At 55.0% G+C, this 21,813-nt stretch overlaps 2 protein-coding genes across 6 annotated transcripts in view; one reads left to right on the top strand and one right to left on the bottom strand.

The window, feature by feature from the left end:
• The window catches only part of Ckm (creatine kinase, muscle), a 12,662-nt gene extending 8,334 nt beyond the window's left edge, over positions 1-4,328 (top strand). The window contains exons 5-8 of the mRNA XM_005412510.1: positions 1,056-1,227; positions 2,734-2,857; positions 3,274-3,463; positions 4,073-4,328. Coding sequence (XP_005412567.1) covers positions 1,056-1,227; positions 2,734-2,857; positions 3,274-3,463; positions 4,073-4,251 — 665 coding nt within the window. The 3' untranslated portion in view covers positions 4,252-4,328. The remainder of the gene's footprint in view (positions 1-1,055; positions 1,228-2,733; positions 2,858-3,273; positions 3,464-4,072) is intronic.
• Positions 4,329-7,247: 2,919 nt separating this feature from the next.
• The window catches only part of Mark4 (MAP/microtubule affinity-regulating kinase 4), a 30,538-nt gene continuing 15,972 nt past the window's right edge, over positions 7,248-21,813 (bottom strand). For 4 of the 5 annotated variants that reach the window (XM_005412506.2, XM_005412507.2, XM_005412505.2 and 1 more), the window contains 9 exons: positions 19,407-19,526; positions 18,931-19,030; positions 17,868-17,977; positions 17,613-17,772; positions 15,752-15,969; positions 14,088-14,191; positions 11,344-11,622; positions 10,085-10,129; positions 7,248-8,861 (listed from right to left, as the gene is read on the bottom strand). In XM_005412506.2, coding sequence (XP_005412563.1) covers positions 8,525-8,861; positions 10,085-10,129; positions 11,344-11,622; positions 14,088-14,191; positions 15,752-15,969; positions 17,613-17,772; positions 17,868-17,977; positions 18,931-19,030; positions 19,407-19,526 — 1,473 coding nt within the window. In that variant the 3' untranslated portion in view covers positions 7,248-8,524. Of the gene's footprint in view, positions 8,862-10,084; positions 10,130-11,120; positions 11,201-11,343; positions 11,623-14,087; positions 14,192-15,751; positions 15,970-17,612; positions 17,773-17,867; positions 17,978-18,930; positions 19,031-19,406; positions 19,527-21,813 lie in introns of all 5 variants that reach the window. The other variant, XM_005412509.2, reaches the window with a different exon arrangement.

Here is a 21,813-nt window from a genome sequence, read left to right as displayed (position 1 = left end):
CAGTCACTGCAATGACCCCATTTCTACTACCAAATTCTGTTTTAGTTGCTTGTGTGCATGTATGTGTGCCTGTGTTTGTGTGTGTGTGTGTGTGTGTGTGAAGACAGGGTCTCGGTGCATAGTTCAGGCTAGCCTTGAACTTACTATGTAGCCCAGGCTGGCCTCAAACTCATGGTGCCCCTCCTGCCTCAGCCTCCCAAGTACTGGGATTACAGGTGTTCTCCACCATACCTGGCTTTAGTTACTTTTTTTTGTTGCTAAGACAAAATACCCAATGCCCAAAGTTATTTTGCCTTACGGTACTCTATACTTGGCTGGCTCCAAGGCAGGGCAGGGTGGCATGGCAGACAAGCATCACAGAGGAGAAACTGTTCATGGTGAGCAGAAGGTAGCAAAGCAACAAAGTGGTGAAGAAGCAAGTCCAAGTGACCTTACCAGCTTTTTTCTGCCCCTTTTGTATTCTAGGCTATCGGGTTTAGGGTGGATCCCAAACCAATCAGCGGTCTGATTTAATACTCACACACCCTTCCTCCCATCATCACACACTCTAGATCCAGCCACCTCTGAAGAAACCCACCTATAGCTACATAACACTTTAAAAAAATCTTAACATAAGCCATAACAATATTACAAAGTATTAAATACATATAATGTATAAATATTACATAAATATTTATCATATATGCAAATCTATTCCATAGGCACATATTGAAGACATAAGTATATATGAATAACAGTCTACTTTATTTACTTGTTGTTATTTTTTGAGACAAGGGCTTGCTTTGTAGTGCAGGCTGACCTTGAACTCACTGTGGAGCCCAGGCTGGGCTTGAACTTGTGGCGATTCTCCTGCCTCAGCCCTTCCTCGGCACTGCAGGAGGACTGGATGGGAGGGGTCTGCTCTTTGTTCCTGGGGGCAGCCAGGGAGGGATCAAATTGGGCTCAGGTCTGTATGCACATTGTGCGAGTGCCTTCGGGGCACCCATGGGCTGGGGGGGGGCACAGCTCGGCCGAAGTGGGGTGAGCTCCTGACCACCCGCTGTGCGGCCCCTCAGCCCTCAACAGCCTGACGGGTGAGTTCAAGGGCAAGTACTACCCTCTGAAGAGCATGACCGAGAAGGAGCAGCAGCAGCTCATCGACGACCACTTCCTGTTCGACAAGCCCGTGTCCCCGCTGCTGCTGGCCTCAGGCATGGCCCGAGACTGGCCCGACGCGCGTGGTATCTGGTGAGCCCGTCTCTCCCAGCTTCCTCCTCCCCCAGGGTCTTCTGGTGCCCTGGGATGCCCTTCATGCCTCTGCCACGGTGGAGGGCATGACCTTGCCATGCACCCTGCCGTCCCGAGGTCTGCGTGTCATATTTTGGGAAACTTGGAACACAGAAGTGCAATAAAGAATTGAGGCAAACCAGACTCCTGGGCTCCAAGCCCAGCTCCGTCGCTTTCTGGCCGTGTGACCGCACGCTCCTATGGGCCCAGCTACTGTGGGGGACTGAGGTGGAAGGGTCACTTGAGCCCTGGAGTTTGAGACCGGTTTGGGCAGTGCAAGACCCTGTCTCAAAGAAGAAAAAAAGCCATTCAGTTGTGCAGCCTTGGGCAGGTTGGCCAGTTTCCCCAGCTGTGAAACAGGGATCACAATAATTCTTGGCCCTTGGAACCCTTACCAGGATTAAATAACTTTTCTTTTGGTTTTTCTTTTTTTTTTCTGGTACCGGAAATCGAACTCATGACCTCACGCTTGCTAGGCAAGCACTGTGCCACTGAGCTAAATTCCCAGCCCCAAGGATTAAATAATTTATGTACTAGATTTTCTCCCCCAGTACTGGGGGTTGAACCCAGGGCCTTCTAAGCTTCATCCTCTGTCTTTATTTTATTTTTTATTTTGAGACAGGGTCTGGCTATGTAGTCCAGGCTGGGTTTTTTTTTTGTTTTTTTTTTGGTCTTTTTGAGACAGGGTCTTGCTATGCAGTTCAGGCTGGCCTTGAGCTCACTTTGTAGCCCAGGCTGGTCTCGAACTCACAGTGATCCTCCTGCCTCAGCCTCCCAAGTGCTGGGATTACAGGCATATGCCACCACGCCAGGGTCCCCAGCCCTTTTTAAAATTTATTTTGTTCTTTTAACATTCTGAAACAGGAAAAAAAAATAAAATTCTGAGACAGAGTTTCGCCTATATTGCTAAATTTTCTAGACTGGGCTTGAACCTGTGATCTTCCTGCCTCAGCCTCCCAGAGTGCTGGGAGTACAGGCCTGCACGACCGCACACAGCTCCCCTTCAGGTCTTAATATTTACGATTCTAAGCCTATTTCCCGATGCTTGGATCTGGGATACTGCAGATTAGGAATATCCAGGCTCAGCTACTCTGATTCCAAGCTGCTGGGGGCCAGAGCCTGAGATTCCAGGAATCTGCAATTTCCTTTTCTTTTTAAAATTTTTTTGGTGCTGGAAATGGAACCCATGGCTTCTTGCATGCCAGGCAAGTGCCTACCACTGAGCGACACCCCAGCCATAAGAGCCTGTAATGCTGTCCAGATTTAGTCCTTCTGGTCTGGGCTTGGGGTTTTGCGGAGGCAGGGCCTTCAGAGTCTTCGGGCTTAAGCTGCTGTGATTGTCGGGAAACCAATCCACTCATCTCCTGCCCCTCAGGCCAGCCTCCCCCAGTCGGGGTTGTGTTTGGGAGATGACAGGGAACGTGTCCCTGGGCACTGACTGTTTGCCCTCTTCGGCCCCCACCCTAGGCACAATGATAACAAGAGCTTCCTGGTGTGGGTGAACGAGGAGGACCACCTTCGGGTCATCTCCATGGAGAAGGGGGGCAACATGAAGGAGGTTTTCCGCCGCTTCTGCGTGGGGCTGCAAAAGGTGAGCGTCTACCCCACGCTTCTAAGCGCTCCTCCCGCTTGCGCGCTCCACCCACTTCCAAAGTACCTGCCCGGCCCATGCAAGCCCCGCCCACAAAGCCTACCTCTTCCCAAGGACCCGCCCTTCCTGTGCCAAGCCCCGCCCTTAGAATCTCGCTATTTCCGAGGCCCCGTCCCAACATTGGCTCCGCCCATATGCTCAAGGCGGGCCTTAAGAACCCTCCTCCCGTGTCCGCAAGCCCCGCCCCTCAGAAGCCAGCTGGCCTCTCTGTAGCAGGGCTCTCTCCACCGTTTGCGCTCCTCAGCTCTACCCCTCCACACCTGTCTCCACTCACGTCCACGCGCCCTGTCCCTCCGAGCCCGGCAGTGTTTGGGGGTGACCACTGGCCCTAACTCTTGGTCCTCCCCACCCCTCAGATCGAGGAGATCTTTAAGAAAGCTGGCCACCCCTTCATGTGGAATGAGCACCTGGGCTACGTGCTCACCTGCCCGTCCAATCTGGGCACCGGGCTGCGTGGCGGCGTGCATGTGAAGCTGGCGCACCTCAGCAAACACCCCAAGTTCGAGGAGATTCTCACCCGCCTGCGCCTGCAGAAGCGGGGCACAGGTGCGTCCGGGGCCTCTCCTGCACCCCAGCCTCTGGGGGCGGGTGGAAGGGCAGGCGGGGCATTCCCTCGAGTGCTGGGATCGGTAAGGGCTGCCCCTCTGTGAGCCTCAGTTTCTTCCTCTGTAAAACGGGCAGGAGCACGTCTCATAGGAGTTAGCATGATATTATCCCCTAACCTCCCTTGGGACTTTAGTCTCCCCATTTGTAAATGGGGTGTGGTCAGAACTCAACCTCTGGTAGCTGTAGATTTTCTTTTTCTTTTGCACGCGCATGTGTGTTTTGAGACAGTCTCACTATGTGGTTCAGGCCGGCTTTGAACTCACTATGTAACCCCAGCTGGCCTTGAACTTGCTGCGATCCTCCTGCCTCAGCCCTCTAGGAGGTTTACAGGCGTGCGCCACCACATTTGCTGTTTTCATGTTGGGTGGTTGAGAGATGAGGCACCTACCATATCTAAAGCTGGACACGGGGTCCCGAGTAGACAGACACTACCAGGCTCTGTGTACGCTAACCCGCTGGGGCAGGCACTCCGTACACGCGGCTGCCGCGGTTGTCCTGGGCGCCCCCAGCCGCTGTGCTCCCGCTCATGCCGGTCCTCTGCTCCCGCAGGTGGTGTGGACACGGCTGCCGTGGGCTCGGTGTTTGACATCTCCAACGCCGATCGGCTGGGCTCTTCCGAGGTAGAGCAGGTGCAGCTGGTGGTGGACGGCGTGAAGCTCATGGTGGAGATGGAGAAGAAGCTGGAGAAGGGCCAGGCCATCGACGACATGATCCCTGCCCAGAAGTAGAGCAGCCCCCAGCACATCTGGCGCTCCGCGGCTTCTCCACACAAAACAATAAATGAATAAAAGCAACGGCGGCCTTGGCTGTGTGTGCGACAGTCGCTGAGAGAGGAGGAGAGGGTCTTTTGCCATTGGCCACTGTGTCCTCCAGATGGTTTGCCCTTTCTCGGTGTGCTTTATCCCGTCTCTAAAATGACGATAGAGTACCGGCTAATCCCACGATGATAAGGCTGGATAAAGCTGGGAGAATGTGAGCTGACAGATGAGGCCCACCGTCACACAGCCACGCCTGGGCCTTTTCGAACTTCTCTCAGTCAGTCGATCTCAGATCTCAAACACACAGGCCATGAAGGGGCAAAGCAGGCCAAACAGAACGTCTGAGTCTGGCCATGGAGCACTTCTCACTGGCTTCCTCCTGTCCACTCTACTGCATCCTCTACAGCTGCCAGCCTTTTATTTTTTTGAGACAGGGTCTCTGTGCAGTCCAGGCTGGCCTTGAACTCACTATGTAGCTCAGGCTGGACTTGAACTTGTAGCGATCCTCCTGCCTCAGCCTCCTGAGTGCTGAGATGACAGGTGAGCACCACCACACCTGGCAGCTGGCAGCCTTCTGAAATGCTCTTGCTTTTGGTAAGGAACCTGTCACGGTCCCCACACTCCTAGTGTGCTCCCATTACTCATGAGTCTTCAAGGTCACACTAAAATACATAGGCTGGAGCTCATTTTTGCAGCTCTCCCCCGCTTATTGCTCTTTCACTCTGCAAGTACCACCTCGGTGACTTTTCCTTCCCGAGTCTGGAGCTTGGGTCAGAGCATCCTTAAGAAGTCCAAGATGGGTCTTTTGGGGAGCTTGGTCCCAGGAAGGAGCCAAAGGGAGCCATGGCATGGCAACCAAGAGGTTAGACCAGTCGGTTGGCATCTGAATGTCTATTGGTTGCTGAGTGCATCAATAACCTCCACTCAGCCAAACAGGTCAAGGCGTCCTGCCAAGGACGTAGTGGGCGGGCCCAAAAAAGATAGGTTTCAGAAACGCGGGCCCTAGAGTCACACGACTATAATTCCAGCACTCAGGAGGCTGAGGCAGGAGGATCGTTGTGAGTTCGAGACCAGCCTGGGCTACAGAGTGAGCTCAAGGCCAGCCTGAACTGCATAGGGAGACCATGTCTCACAAAGACAAAAAAAAAAAAAAAGAAAAGAAAAGAAAAGAAAAGAAAAAGAAATGTGGGGCAGAGATAGCAGGAGCCAGAGGCCGCAGGAACCGGGCAGAGATACTTTGTTCAACTCTGTTTTGTTTGTTGCTGGTGGTGGTGGTTTTTTCGTCTTTTTGAGACAGGGTCTCACTACACAGGTCAGCCTGGCCTTGAACTCTCTTTGTAGCCCAGGCTGGCCTGCAACTCACAGTGATTCTCCTGCCTCAGCCTTCCAAGTGCTAGGATTACAGGCCTGAACCACCGCATCCGGCTTATTCTTTTTTGCTGTTGTTGTTCAACTCTTAAGAGACACAGACTAAGTCCCCTTAGAGATCAGGAAGAGCATCTTCTTACACAGAGGAGAAACTGAGGCCCAAGGGTGTCCCCAAGGGTTCTCAGGATCACTGAAACAGGAAAGTTAGAAGATATCCAAAGATCAGCGAGCCGTGGTGACCCACGCCTGTAATCCCAACACTCTTGGAGCCTGAGGCAGGAGGATTGAAAGTCTGAGCCTAGCTTGGGGAGCTTAGTGAGTCCCTGTCTCAAAGTAAAAAGATAATAAACGGCTGAGGATGTAGCTCAGCGTGAGGACCCTAGGTTAGATTTCCAGCGAAGGACACCAGGATCTCCTTTACAGTTTTATCATCAACTGCTGGTCCCATTGCTAATTCTAGCCTCACACCCAGAGGCCAAGAGACACACTCAATGGGGACAGTCCAAGCCGGCCAAGTTCGCAGCTTGTGCACCTGTCAGTGACCACATCTTCCCCATTTTCCACATAAGCCACTTAAGTCTGTCAGGAATTGCACCCTGGCATCTCTCCTTCCTTCCCCATCCACCCGGCACACAGGAAAAATCCTTTCTGCGGATGTGGTGGCGCACGGCTGTCATCCCAGCACTCAGGAGGCTGAGGCAGGAGGATCGCAACGAGTTCGAGGCCAGCCTGAGCCTAAACTACATGTCGAAAACTCATCTTCAGAAAAACAAAAAAATCAACACCGTCCCTCCCGGCTCACAATGTTGTCATGGAGCCCCAGTGGCCATGGAAGAAAACACAGGTTCTCTCCTCCATCTCCAAGGCTGCCTGCTATCTCAGTGAGCCGGCGCTCATCCTGGGTCACGTGTCATTTGCGGAGGGACCTGTGCTCTTTCCAGCCACTGTGCACCGTGCCCTCTGCCTCGGATGCAAGTCCTCCTCCTCCAGGAAGCCCTGGTCAGCTCTGATCCTCCTCTGGACGGTCGGTCTGAGGCCGCATCTAAGTCAGTGGGCTGTGAACTCGAGGAGGGAAATACTAGGGCTGTCCCAGCACGAAGGACGCTTTGGGCGACACACTCAGCTCCCCGCCCCTCGCACAAATCCCTTCACGGCTCCCCAGACTCAGAAGGCCCAGCGTGCTCTTTGGCCCCTGAGCCCCATGTGGACAAGCTCTGCCTTCCCCTGCGGAAGTCTGGCTCCCACGTCCCTCCCACCTGGATGTCTTGACTTTCCTTGGTGGAAGCTTAAGTTCGTTCTAGGTAAGGATCTTGCCACTCTAGTCATTGATTGGTTGAGGACTGACCACATAACTCATACGGGCCAATCAGAGCAGATCTCAGGACTGCCGCAAACTGGTGAGTGGGTCTCACCGGGGCACAACCTAAGCTGGAGGGACAAGACTGTGGCGCAGTGGGCATCAACCCTGCCAACAGGAAGGGCGGGCTGGATGCAACTACTGGAACAAACACTGATGATTGGGGGGGTGTTGATGCCTGAATCCAACCATACCTGAAGCTGGAAATCCCTGGACTATTAAGTAACAAGCCAACACACACTTTTTTGCTTTGCCAGTGTAGACAGATTGTTAGTCTTCATACAGCATTTCTCTTGCTAATTCTCCACACATGCCCAACACAGCAGCCATGCTGAGGTTACATACTGAGTTCTCTCAAGTTACACCATGCACTCCCACTTCTGTCTGGGCTTTTGCTTTTACCCAAGGACTGGACAACTCCTAGTCGTCCTTCAAAGCCCAACTCCAGCATCAGTATCAGTATCTCTGGTGCTTCTTCCCCAACCCTCCTCAGGCTTTCTTCTGGGCTGCCCAGGACAATGGCTTCTCTAGTGCTTGTCTTCCATGGACAGGGGTTTCTTGTGTCTCCATGTCCAGTACTGGGGCTGGCACGGAGTAGGCACTGGTCAATGACTGTTTATTGAATAAATGTACTACTAGAGTAGGAAGAGGCTAGAGTCCAGTGTAACACGGTGGCGGGAGTGGACGCACAGGGGACCTGCTCGAGGATCTGAGGCCTGGCGGCTGGGGCTGAGTTCTGTCCTGCCCTCCTCCATGATCATCCTCACCCCCGCCACTCCCATTCTGCAGAGGACCCCGAGGCTCAGGAGGGGCGGCGCAGGCCCAAGGTCAACACCTCCTCTGCAGGCCAGGGCAGGGCAAGAGGACCCGGGCCGGCGTTGGGGGACTCTTCTAAGTTTATTGGGCGACAGGCTGCAGGTGAGGGGCTGACAGGAGGGCAGGGGTAATAACTTAAAAACTGGAGGTGACAGCGGCAGCTCCTCGGGAGACCTCTGCAGAGGAGACGGGTGGTTATTTACAAGGATTTGTACAAAGTGCCCCTGCGCCAGCCTGGGGCAGAGGAGGGGTTCGAGCATGGGGGGGCAGGAGGGGAAGGAATCGGCCTCTCTGACCCCACTGCCGCTCCCCGACCCTCCAGTCTCCAGGCTCAGCAGCTCTCCCTGCCCCTGCCCAAGACCTAATTCTTGAGCTGTTGGGAAGAATGGAAGTTTCCTCAGTTTCCCTTCCTGCCCCTGCCCTGTCCCCAAAGTCTTCTCAGGTGCCCCATGGCAGGGTGAGGGGGCCAGGACCAGATGGAGGCTTCGGGCGGGCGCCAGCTCCCACCTCCCAGTCCTCCCTCCCTCTCTCCGTGGGAAGCCCAAGAACAGCAGCGGGGATGGGATGACCTCTGCTCCCCAGTCCAAGCCAGGGAAACCAAGGCGACGATAAAGGGAGAGGGTACCCTCCCTGTCCCCTTTTCCTCCTGCAGAAGCGAAGAGAACAGGAAAGAGAAAAAAAGGGACCCGGGGCCACGGAGGCTCAGAGCTCGAGGTCGTTGGAGATGCGGGTGACGAGGGTGCGGAAGGCCAGGGCGGTGCCCGCCACTCGGCGGAAGAGCACGCCCCGCAGGCCCGGCCGGGGCAGCTGGCAGACCTCCACTTCAAAGTGGGACAGGGGCTCGGGCCCGCCCGCACCCCCGTGCAGGCAGGCCAGCAGGAAGGGCTGTGGCTGGCGGCAGCGGCAGCGTGCGGCCGCCGTGGCCTGGCGCAGAGCTGCCATCAGGGCCTCAGGAGGGCGCGAGCTGGTCAGCTTCACACTCCAGGGGAATCGGAGCAGCCGGGGGGCGGTTTCCGCTTGATCCCAAGGTAGATGGCCACTGGGTGGGAAGACGGCAGAGGTCAGTGAGTGGGGGAGTGGGAAGGCCGGCTGGGGACAACTCTTAGGACAGACACCTGGCCGTCCCCTTCAAAGCCACTCTCCCTTTGTCCTCCAGTGACTTCAGCTGAACAACCACGAGGCAGAGCTTGCCTTGGCCACATAGTTTGGGTGAGAAGTTTCCCTCTGTATTTGGGGATCTCATTAGAGCAGCTGAGCTCATTTTCTTCTGGTAATGAAGACTGCCTCTCCCCTGGGAGACCAGGGATTCTCTCTTAGACTGCACCGTCTGTTCAAAGGGGTGCTTGGAAATTTCTGGGGGCTTTCTAACACGTTCTGGGACAGGATACTATAGTGTTTATTAGTCTGGGTACAAAGGCAGGTCAGGAATCATAAATGTTCTACAATGGACAGTACAGCCCTGCACAAAAAAGACCCATCCCTCCCGAGAAGCCTTCTGATCTAGGCTCTCTGCATTTGATGGGACTGACCCTGCCCCTCACTACCAAGGGAGAGTAACGACTCTGTTCTGGCCAGAGAGAGAGGTCCATTTCCTTGGCACCCGGGATTGGGTCAAGAATAAACACATGATCAGATCTAACCAATCAGAGTGCTTCACCCTTCTGGCCATTGGCATTGGTTTAGAGATGAGCATGTGACTTATACTCAGCCAATGAGAATCATTCCTGGGAAGTTGCAGGAACTCCTGGGAAGGCTCTGGTTTCTGCTGGGGTCTCTAAACTGGAACAGTGTCAAACTAACGCAAGGCTTGAAGGAGCTACCACTGCCATATGGCACTGCTTTGGTAAGTGAAGTTTTATTGGGATACAGCCACACCCATTTGTTTTTGTACTGAATAGGGCCACTCTGAATGCCAGAGACAGACTGGCTCTCAAGACCTAAAATACTCAGTCTTGCCTGTACTATTTGGCCAGGGGCGTCAGCAATGCTTTGGCCTTTAATGGGAGAGAGGCGGAAGGGAGCAGGGTGCTGGCGGGGAGGGGAGCTGGGCTGGTGATGCGCTGAGGCTGACGCTCAGGATGATGGGTCGGGGGTGGAAATGAGAGGAATCAGTGCTGCTGTGTGAGGGAGGGTTGGGGGAAATTTTTGGGAGCTGGCCTTGGAAAATGAGACTTGGGTCCCTTTTCAGAGCCTGAGCTGAGTGGCGGGGGCTGCTGGGGGTGGTGGGGTGCCAGGCAGTCTGGGGTCCACAGGTGCACTCACCTTGTGACCTCAGGTCCCCCGATTCTCTCAGGTTCGTCTGCGACCCTAGGACGGGGGAGGGAGGCAGAGTGTCTAACGTGGACAGAGGCCTCCCCCCCTGCACCTCATTGCTTCAGCCCAGTACCCACCCCAGCCAGGCCCTGTGGAGGGTGGTGGATGAGGACTCCATCCCCTCTCCGGCCGCAGAAGGGGTTTACAGTGAAACGGTTAGCGCACGTCAAAGGAGAGATACTGAGGAATTTGGAAGATGAAAGATGGGAGTGGGCAGACACACATACAGAAAGGGCGGCAGAGACAGGCACACAAGAGCACACACTTACGGACACACGCACACACACACTCTCTCAGACTCTGTTTAAACAGCAGATACCTCATTGAAGAGCGCCCCCCCCACTTTTCCCAGTACGTGTCACACACAGATAGTCACATCTAGGTCCTCTACTAGAAGGTTGGCTCTGCTGGGAGTGGAAAGACAAGTTTTTTCGTTTTGTTCCCTCTCTGCCCCGGGGCCTAGAACAGTGCAGTGAACCTATGGTCCACGCGCCATGGCGGGCTTCTTGTATCACTGAAAGCTCTAAAATGTTCCCTGTGCCTGCAAGGACAGTGCCAGGTGCACAGTGAGTGCTCAGTGAGTAACGGAATGGATAGAAAGAGCAAGTAAGTTCTTTTGTTTTTGAGACGGGGTCTTGCTTTGTAGTTCAGGCTGGCTATGAACTCACTGTGTAGCCCAGGCTGGCTTGGAACTACTAGCGATCCTCCTGCCTCAGCGTCCCAAGTGCTGGGATTACAGGTGTGGGCCATCACGCCTGGCTTATCTCTAATTATGTACTCATCAAGTACTTTTTTCAGGGAGGTATTCTCCAGCGGGTTCAAGTATCACCTCATTCAATGCTCAGAGCAACCCTTACTGAAGGGTTCTGCTGTTACTACCTGCGGGCCTCCCACGCTCGCGGTGCGCGCGTACACGCACACACGCATGCACACACACACACGCAGACAGGAAGGCAGCAAGAGTGAGAGTGTGAAAGGGACTTACTGATCTTGGATCCCTGGGGCAGAGAGGCGCCTGAGACACAGCGGTTAGAGTTCTGCCGTTTAGAGGGATCGAGGGTAACCCTGCAGTGTGAGGAAGAGGAGGAGGAGGAAAGGAGCAGGAGGAGCAGGAGGAGACATCAGGGTACAGCAGCAGAGCAGAGTAGTTGGACAGGTTGGTCCGTCGCCTGCCCCCGCCCCGTGTCCCCATGTCCCCTGGCACTCACCGTCGGGTCAGTTTGGAGGTCAGCTTGGTGAAGAGGTTGGTGGTGGTACGCGGCCGCCCGGCGGGCAGGGGAGCAGCCTCATGGGCCAGTGTGGGAGAGGCGGGGGGCCCGTTCTGCACACCCCCGCCAACCCCGGCCCCTGCCCGCCGGTCCCGGACCTGGCCGCCGTGGAAGGTACTGCGGACGGTGGAGCCGCGTGCCAGGCGGCTCCGCTCCCCTGATGGGGGAGCCAGGCTGTGACTGGAGGGGGAGGCAGGGGGCGCCCGTGAGGTGCCTGAGCTGTGGGCAGAGAAGGACAAGTGAGGGTGGGGCTCTGAGGCAGGCCTGGGGCCCAGTCCCTCTGGTTACTTGCTGTGTTGTGGAGCCCTGAAACCCCAACTCAGGCCCAGGCTGCCGTGCGCAGTTGTACAGCTGTGTCCTACAGAACCCGGCACTATTTTGTCGACTCATCCTCCTTCTAAGTTATCTTTCCTTCAAACTGCTCCCCACAAACTATCCCGTGTCCAACTCTTTTTTAAATTAAATTAAATTAAATTTTTTGTCTTTTTGAGACAGGGTCTCACTATACAGTTCAGGCTGGCCTTGAGCTCACTTTGTAGCCCAAGCTGGTCTGGCACTCGCAACCACATTCCTGCCTCAGCCTCCCGAGTGCTGGGATTACAGGCGTGCACCACCATGCCCGGTTCTCTTTTTTTAATTTTAATATTTTGGTTTTTGTGAGACAGAGACTTGCTCTGTAGTTCAGGTTGGCCTTGAATTCACGATGTAGCCTAGGTTGGCCTGGAACTCATGATAATCCTCCTGCCTCAGCCTCCTGAGTGCCAGGATTACAGGATTACAGTTCCTCTTTCTAGACTTTACAACTAAATAGATTCACATAAACTTCAGGGTGATACTCTCACTGTTTGCAATCCGAAGTGCAAGAACCAAATCAGTTTGGCAAAGCCTATGCTGCCCGAGCGTGGCTCAGGGAGGTTCCAGGGACATTCCTGTCCTCTCGTCCAAACTCAGGGAGCAAAGGTGAACCTCAAGGCTATCTATACTTGTGACAACTTCTTGACAGGTGACAATACAGAGGAAAGGATTCCTCTTCCAATTCTTTCAAGATGCTATGTGGGAAGAGAGGGTCCTTCTGTCCCAGGATCATCTTCTAGCTCCTCTGACATACCCAGTCCCCATAGTGAGTGGCAGACCTCCAGTTTCTATCTTTCCAGGGAAGGGGCAGCCTGGACCTCAGTAAGAAAACCCAGAACCCATTCTCCCCTTTTCACTCTTGGTATCCAGACACCTAACAGTGTGAGCCAGGCACATGGCCTCCCAGCGAGAGACTACATTTCCCATTCTCCCTTGCAGCTAGGGTCCTTCTGTCATGTGACACGGTCATGTGACTGTGCTTTGCCCAATAGGAAGCACAGGTGCTTTGAACCATTTCTGGGCCACACCTTTAAAAGGAATGCTGCCCTTACTCTCTACTTGTTCACCCACAGCGGACACACTGGAACTGGAGCAGTGGTCTCAGACCCAGAGCTGGAGCCCGTCACTGAGACTGGCAGGATTACCTGGGTCCTTGGAGAAACCTACCCATCCACCCTTGTGGGCTAAACCTCCATTACATGTACGCCACTGTATGCTGGGATCTCTTTATTCCTCCAGCTCCGTCTATAACTGACCCACTGTTTCCCCAGCAGAACAGGCAAACCACATATTCTCGTGGCTACAAACAGTGCACTCTGGGAGGCTGAGGCAGGAAGAGTGCAAGATCAAGCCCAGCCTGGACAACTTAGTGAGACCCTGCCTCAAAATTTAACTTGAAAAAAAAAAAAAAAGGCTGGGGATGTAGCTAAGTGCAAAAGCTTCGGGTTCAGTCTAAACTATCTAGAAAAACAAACAAACAAAACACCCGAAAAACCTGACTGGAGTAAGTCTGTAATCTTTTCTCTCTGACTCAGCTGTGCAGTTGAGAAGTTACTCAACCTCTCTGTGCCTCATTTCCTCAGCTGAAAAATGGAGAAAAGCATCGAGCCAGCTGACTACACAGGGCCTGGCGCAGGGCGGATGCTCAGTTACTGTTTTCATGCAGTAACCACCAGGAAGGCTCGCGGTCATGGATGCCGTCTGTCCTCGGCCCTCAGGCCAGCCTGACCTCTCCTGGGTCCTCTAATGGGGCCCGGGGACAGCCAGCGCCTGTCCCATTGTACAAAAAGGAAGACAGTGGTTCCGAGATCACCCAAAGCTGCCTGCTAACGGAGTGCACAGGCAGGCCTGAGACTCAGCACAGATGTGGGCAACAGAATCGCGACTTGTCACAGCCCGCCCCGCCCCGGTTTATCAGGGGCGTCTCCAGTGTCTCGGTGCCACCAGCGCCCAGCCTCCAGGGCACCTGCTGTGGGAGCCGGGTCTGAGGGCGCCCCGTCCTCCCTCCGAAGTGAACTGCTTCACACCTGTGCGGAGCTCCACCGCCCAGACCCGGTCCCCTCCTGTGCCACCTCAAAGGGACCTCACAGATGCAGGCCCCCAGCCGCAGGGTATAGAAGCTGTGACAATCTGGGGCTTCTCTCAAGTTCTAAAAATAGACCATTCAAAAACTCCTCTCAGGTTCCCAGGGCTGGTAGGCGGGCCGCGGGGCCGCCCGCGTTCTGGCCTGCTGACTTGTGGTGCGTTCAGTGGGGAGCATTTTCCGGGGGTGCCCAGGGAAGGAAGGTTGGCTCCCCTCCCGCCCTGCCCCCGCCTCGCTCCCTCCATACCTGTTTTCTTTGCCGTTTGCCAACAGGGATGGGCGCTCAGCCCCGGGGCGCTCCGTGCAAACGTAGGTGTTCCTTCGGGTCATCATGCTGGGGGGGAGGTTATTCTGCGGGGACATGGTGTGGGGTGAGGAGGTGCCCTGTCCCCCAGCCCCACCTGCACCCCAAGAGTGAGTCACGCCCGCGTGGGAGCCCAGGGCACGACGGGACGTGAAAGGTTCCCAGGGATTCCCGCTCTCCTGGGTGGAGCTGGGGGGTGGGGGGACAGAGGACAGGGCTCCCTGGGAGCCTGAGGGCAGGCAGCTGGGGAGGGCAGGTGGCCAGGGAGGGCTTCCGGGATGTCCTTGTCCCTTTTTCCCTCCCAGCAACACCTCCCCTCACCTGTGCCCAGCCAGTTCCCTGCGAATGCCCTTCCTCCCGTTACACTGTCCCGGCCTCTGCCTCAGAGGTCCTCCTGTTCGGCTCCGGCTCCAAGTGCAGCCACAGCGCCCAGCCGGCCCGGGGGGCTCAGCCCCTAAGCCTGACGCACTCTGGTATCCACGCGCACCCAGGGCAGCGCGCTCCAAGGACAATCAGGATCGCGCTGGCTCAGGAAATGCAAGAGATTGGGAAGAGGGTCCTCTCTCTATTCTCTGGAAGTTTGTCTGAGATTGGAATTACACAGGAGGCCCCGGGTTCCATCCCCAGCATCACAAAAAGACTTTTCTTCTTTTCTTCTCTCTCTCTTCCTTCCTTCTTGCCTTTTTTTTGCGATGCTGGGGTTGGAACCCAGGGCCTCACACACGCTACTAGGCCAGCACATTACCCCCGGGCTGCAGCCCCGGTCCCAGCTCCCAGCCTTGCAATTATTTCTTCCTGCACTGTTTATAAGAATCCTACCACAGGAGCGCTGGGAGTGCGGCTCAGTGGCACAGCATGTGCTGGCCCTGGGTTCCAGGCCTAGCACTGCCAAAAAAGAAAAAAAGCAACTGGGCATGGTGGTGTACCCAAGTGGCTGAGGCAGGTAATCCCAGCACTCAGGAGGCTGAGGCAGAAGGATGGCCTTGAGCTTGAGGTCAACCTGGGTTACATAGTGGGGTCAAGGCCAGCCTGAACTACATAGTGAGACCCTTCGTCAAAAACAACAACAACAAAAACCCCAAAACAACAAAAGCCCTCATGAAAACCCTCAAAATGAACAACTAAAACATGAAGAATTCCTCAAGTGGGACCGTTTGGGGCTATAATTTTCTGTTTCAGCAGGATGGTGTTTAAGACAGCGTCTCCCTGTGTAGTTCAGGCTGGCCTTGAACTCATTCTGTAGCCAGGCTAGCTTCAAACTCGAAGTGATCCTCCTGCCTCAGCCTGCCAAGTGCTGGGATGACAAGCATGTGCCACTACTCCGGCTCCTTCCTATGATTCAGAGAGCCCCTAATTCCCTGTGTGAATTCCTTCCTGCCACCACTCCAATGCTCCTAGCACTCTCTTTGTGTTTCTGACACCAAGTGCTACTTTGTTCACCAGCATCAGGCCCTCGTGCAGGAAAACAGTGCACTCAATAAATGCCTGTTGAGTGACCAGGGCTCAGAGTCCCAGCTAGCGCCCTGGAGAATAGGATAAAGGCAGTGTCCCTACGTCAGGAGACAGATGGCACCTGGGGCCTGCCCCCGCCCACCTTAGCCACTCACAGGGGTGCTCGTGCTGTCCTTCCGCCGCTCAGGGATCTCCGCCTTGTTAGGGTTGTGGGCGCTGCTGACCATGGGGCTGGAGGGGGGCAGCCCTCGGCTCCCGCTGCCTGCCGCACTGCAGCTTGCCTTCCGGCCGGGCAGCCGCTCTTCCTTCAGCTCCGCATCGCCCGTGCTGGTGGGGCTTCGCTTGGGATGCAGGGGTGCCGGGGATGGGCCGCCTGGCAGAGGGAGAGGCCCTTACAGCCGCCGTCACCTGGGCAGCCTAGAAGCTGCCAGGGGCATCCTGGGAACTTCAGGACTGTTCACACAGGCTACTATGATCTCAGTGGGGGCCATTCCGTTAATCAAAATCACCAGGGGACAGAAACCAGCCTGGAAATGCCACATAAAATGCCAGGATGGGAGTCTCTCGTCTGGGAGACTCAGGCAGAGGGATTGCAGGTTTAATAACAGCAAGCTTAGGACCTTCGCAAGACCCTGCCTCAAAAATAAGGGGCTGGGGAGCCAGCCGTGGTGGCGCACACCTATAATCCCAACCTTCGGGAGGCTGAGGCAGGATGATGGTTGGGAGTTCGAGACCAGCCTGGCTTACAAAGTGAGCTCAAGGCCAGCCTGAACTGCATCGCGAGACCCTGTCTCAAAAAGACCAAAAAAAAAAAAAAAAAAATGCTGGGGCTGTAGCTCATGGATGTAGCACCCCTGGGTTTCATCTCCAGCACTGGGGGTGGGGGTGGGAGTAATTTAAATGCCCCTTAACATGGGAGTGGCTAAATAAGCCTGGGAATTTCCATAAAAGGCCACATTCCATTTGTATGAAATGTCCATGATAAACAATGCAGAGGGAGAGAGAGAGTAGGTCAGTGGCTGACAGGGGCTGGAACAGATGGAAGATTGGAGATCAATGGCCAAGTGCTGTGGCATTTCTTTTTGGTGGGATGAAAATCTCACTCTGATGGAGGTAAGGGGTTCACAACTATGTTACTACTGTAGAACCACCAAATTAAACCCTTTATGTGCACCAAAGGTATGGTGTGTGAAGTTTATCTCAATAAAGCTGTTAAAAAAAGAGTGGGGAGGCTGAGTGCTGGCTGTAATCCCAGCACTTGGGAGGCTGAGGCAGGAGGATCACCACAAGTTCAAGGCCAGCCTGGGCTACATAGTGATTTCAGGCCAGTGTGAACTACATAGCGAGATCCTGTCTCAAAGAAAGAAAAAAAAATAGGGAAAAGGGTTAACATTTGAGGAGGTAGGTAGGTAACAGACCTCAGCAGTTTCCATGGTTAATTTATGGCAGCAGTGAGATCATTTTCTGCAGCAGATGAGATTATCTATTAGCTGAAAAATATAGTATATAAACCACTGTGTCTTCCCAGCCTTCTTCCACTAGGAGTGGCCTCCCTTTACTGCAGTATAGAGAAGTGAGAGGGCATGCTCTCAGCAGCCACTTTGTACAATGTGTCTGTGCCCTGGTTAAGTGAATTAATTCCAACTAGACTCTGACATCAAATTTCTATGCCGGAAAAGTAGACTAAAGTCATTTAGTCCATTTGGGGTGGTATCTAAATCTGAAATGTAAGAAATTTATAGAATGAGATCAAGAAAAAAGATGGGAAAAGTAAGAGACAAAGGAAAAACCAGACAAGCAGAGAGGAAGCGAGACACAGAAAGCATCTGCTCTGGCTCTGGCTGTTGTCCCAGATTTCATCCCTTACTGAGCTACCTCCAAATCCCAGGCACCAGCGCGCCTCTTTGTAGGACGTTCCTCCAGAAGCTGCGGTGAACCCTGGCATGGGAGAGCCCTGGGTAAAGCGGTCTGATCCCGGGGGCAGGGGATGGCGAGCCAGGCCGAGGTGACACTCACAGAAGTCGCTGTGTCTGCGCTGGCGGTGATAGGTGGACGAGGAGCTCCGCTGCCCTTTGCTGTGGCTGGTGCCTTTGCTGGAGCTCGTCCCGTTGGTGGTGTCGCTGGGCGCCCGCACCCGTGCCAGGGCCAGCCCTGGGGCGCCCCGGTCCCCACCCTCCTGGGAGCAGATGACAGACAAGACACCTCAGACCCCTGTGCTCCAAGCCCCCCGCCAGCGCACCTTTCCTCCCGAGGGTCCCGGGCCCCGCTGACCTCGGTCTTCCTGCCCAGCAGGAGGTAGGTGGCGGTCACTTCGTTGTACTTCTGGCTGGTCAGGGCCTCTTTGATTTCTTCTCGGGTGTAGCCCATCCCCACCATCACCTCTGGGCAGGACGGAGAGAAGGCTCAGCCCCCTGGGCCCTTCCCTCTACTCTGTGTCACTTGCCAAGGTCTACGTTTCAGCTTGTGGAGTGTCCATTCTCTCTTCCAGAGGCGCCTCATTCACCTTTTTTCTTTTCTCGTTCACTTTTTTTTCCTCATTCACCTTTAAGGGTGAATGTTTTTCACCTGCTGCACCCCCAGGGGCAGGCATAGACTCACATCTGGCCATTCAGCGTGTTTCATCCCCCAAGGCCACACCGCCTGGTTCGGGCCGGCATACGATTCAGATCTGGCCAATCACAGTATTCCCTTCAAAGCCACAGATTGGTTTTAGAGAGGCCTATGACCCAGATCTAGCCAATCAGAATGTTTCATCTTTAGCCACACTGATTAGTTCGGGGATAGCCAGTGGCCACCTCCTACATGAATATCAGGAAAGTTCCTGGATTGGGCATCCAGGCTGCTAGCAAGCAAATGTACACTGCAGCGAAAGCTACATGAAAAAGAACCTTGGCCCCAGTAGTTATACAACCGAATAAATTACCATTGTTAGAGCAAACCATATGAAATTGCTGATACTGGCAATTTTATGGGTCTATTCATAGAGTTTAACTTGTAAGTATTTTTGGTTCAAACCATTCCTATTAGGTGGTTGGAGCCAGCCTGACTTGGGTTTTCTGTTACTTGCTAGGGCGGCTGGGCTTCGATGGCAGTCGGGCTATGATGGTGCTGCAGCTCAGAGCAAAGTCCCTGGGTTCGATCCCTGAAACACCTCTTTTGAGGTAGACTCCGTGACTTCCCATGTGCCAGAGGAGGGCCTGGAAGCTCAGAGAGAGGGACCGCTTGCCCAGGGTCACCCAGCAGGGACTGCAGGCCAGATTCTTCCCTGCTCTCCCTGGTGGCCCGGAAGTTCCACCGAGGCACTCCTCCCGGACATGGAGCCCCCGAGCCTCACCGATGCGCTTGGTGTCCCCGAAGTCCTCTTCGGGCTCTGTGTATGGCTTCAGCTCCTCACCCTCATAGCCGATGTTGATCCATTTGTCTTTCATGATTTGCTGCAGGATCGGGGTTGCGGGTGGGAGTCAGAAGAGCCAGAAACACACGGCTCCCTACCGCCCCGGCAGACCCCAGGTGTGCTACGCCCTGCCTGGCACCGAAAGGCCTCACAGCCCAGCATGGAGGCGCCCTGTGAGCTGGCACTGGCACTGGCCCAGCCCACCCTCTCCTCCGCCTCCTGCTGCCCTGCACCCTGCAATCACCCCGGAGCTCATTAGCTAATAAGTGCCTGGCAGGAAGTGGGCGTGGCTGCTGGGGCGTGGGGCGGGGCACCAGCAACCTGTCCCAGGCAGCAGGCACAGGAGGGAGAGTGCGGGCAGAGTTCAGGGGAGTCGGGGACGGAGGGGCCCTGGGGGGTGTGGGGCCGGGGCTCACCTCTAGAGTGCAGCGTTTCGCTGGGTTCAGCACCAAGAATCTGCGCAGGATGCTCTCGCAGTCCGTGGACATGTAGAAGGGGACCCGGTACTTCCCCCGGAGCACACGCTCACGTAGCTCCTGCAGCAGGGAACAGCGTCATTAGGGGAGGGACCTGGCCGGCAGCCCCTTGCCATGTGCCACATGCACGGTGATCTCCGCCAGACACAGAGCAACAGCCCCAGTGAGGCGGGAAAAACCTCAACCCTCTCACCTGACCTCAGTTTCTCATCTTTAAAATAGCAATGGGACATGGTAGCTCTTGCCTGTAACCTCAGTGCTCAGGAGGCTGGGACGGGGATCACTGCAGATTTGAGGCAAGCCTGAGCTACATAATGAGTTTAGGACCAGCCTAAACTACATAGCAAGACCCTGCCTCTGAGAATCAATCAATCAATCGGAACACGGTATAAATGCAGCAATTTGGGGGGGGGGGTACCGGAAATCGAACTCAGGACCTTGTGCTTGCCAGACAGGCACTTATGCCACTCAGTTATATCCCCAGCCCAAATGCAGCAATTTTGAAAGAGTTTTAAGATCATAGCTTTTCATTCAGAGAAATCTCAGAGGAAGGGAATACATCAGCCAGATGAGAAGCAGCCCAGTGAGTAGGTACCCAGGACCTCCGTCTCTTCATCTGTGACAGGGACAGCACGTTCCACTTCACAGGTGCTGCTGGGGCACCACAGAGTCTGAATTCACAAAAGGCTTCGCACAAGCTGGGCCCAGAGCGAGCACTATTTCCATGCTAGGTTTCTAGCCACGTATCACGGTGGCACACGTCTGTCATCCCAGCACTCTGGGAGGCTGAGGCAGAAGGATTGGAAGTCTGAAGCCAGACTGGGTAATTTAGCCAGATCTTGTCTCAAAATTAAAAACAAAAATGAAACAAAAAAGGGCTGAGGTCATAGCCCAGCGCCAAGGCCCGCGGTTTGATTCCCAGTACTGTCAAACAAACAAGCCAGGTTCCTAATAGGGGAGGGGATCCCGCCCACCACCCCTAGCAATGCCCACTTCCCAAAGAGCCGCAATTCTCCTGGGACCTTTGTACACTTATTTGTGGTCCTTTTTTTACGGGTTTGTCACGAGGAGCCACAGCAATGCTGTGGAAAGTAAAATCGACCCTAGGATCCAGTCCTGGCAGACTAGGGCAGCCCTCACACCTGAATAAAGTGTGGGGAGCAGGGACAGAGAGCAGACAGGGACAGAGAGCAGACAGGAGTCCCCTGGGGTAGCGCCGGGCTCTGCACTGGAAGCCCCTTCTGCACGTGCCTGAGTCTGCAACCTTGGTGGCCCTGTGGGCTGTGAACATTTAGCACAAATATCAAGCTCATCTCCCGACCCGTACAGCGCAGCAGCCCGAGGTTTTCCTTAAATCATGGGCGTTTTCACAACACTTTCCAGTGTGGTTTTGAGGTCCATTTTCCAGGTGAGGCCTTCTGCCCAGGGGGTTTTATAGCTGGAAAGCAGCAGGGCCTGGGTTCGAACCCAGGCACTTGGGCTCCAGCGTTGGTCTGTGTAACAGCAGCTGCGCGCCTGCCTCTTCGTGTGCTGATGAGCAGCGGCCGGGGCCACTGCTGGGAATGGAACGCCACAGTGGCTGTGAACGTGACACTGCGGCCAGACGCCAGGCCGCGGTGCAGGGCTTGACCTTCCAGCCTGGCTGCCAGGGACACCACCTGTAGGGGACTGACGTCACCACTGTAAGGGACCTGTCCATGGTCAGCCGGAAAGGAAATGACAAGAGCTGGAACGGGCCCAGCTGCCCTCGGCCTGCGGGAAGCCAGGGTCGCACATGACCTCGGAGAGGTGGGAATCTTCACGGGCCTCACTGGACGGAGGAGGCTGAGGCTCCTCAAAGACGAGCCTGACATCCGGATTTCACTTTTCTCGGGCCACGGGGAGCAGGACAGAGCATCCCTATACTCACTTTGGAATACCCCGAACACCCACCCCATCCCCCCAGGAGCCCAAACACGGACGCTGGGCAGATAGCTGGGCAGATATCGGCCGGGACTCATCACAATGTCCCTGTCGCAAAAGACAGAGGCGGAGAACGGCCCGGGGTGAGAGAAGCTACGAATGGCTGAGTGCACCTGGAAGGCCGAGCATGTCCAGCCAGGAGGAGAGAGCAACCCCAGCATTCCCAGGACTCCCGGGACAAGGGCTGGAAGCCAAGCGCTGCACAGGGTGGAGGCCAGGACCACGGCAACGCTGCACTTCCTGTGTGTGTGCGTCCTCAGGATGTCCCCTGGGCTCTGCAGAATGCCCGCTGGAACCTTTAGGGACAAGGCCCAGTAACGGGCTGTCAAGCATCCATCAGCTGGGATGATGGAACTGGGCATGGTGGGGCATGCCTCTAATCCCA

This window comes from Chinchilla lanigera, unplaced genomic scaffold, assembly GCF_000276665.1.
Source record: "Chinchilla lanigera isolate Chin_1 unplaced genomic scaffold, ChiLan1.0 scaffold00154, whole genome shotgun sequence".
NCBI classification, from domain to species: domain Eukaryota; kingdom Metazoa; phylum Chordata; class Mammalia; order Rodentia; family Chinchillidae; genus Chinchilla; species Chinchilla lanigera.
Note: the sequence above shows the minus strand (reverse complement) of the source record. Positions and strands in the feature narration are given on the sequence as shown.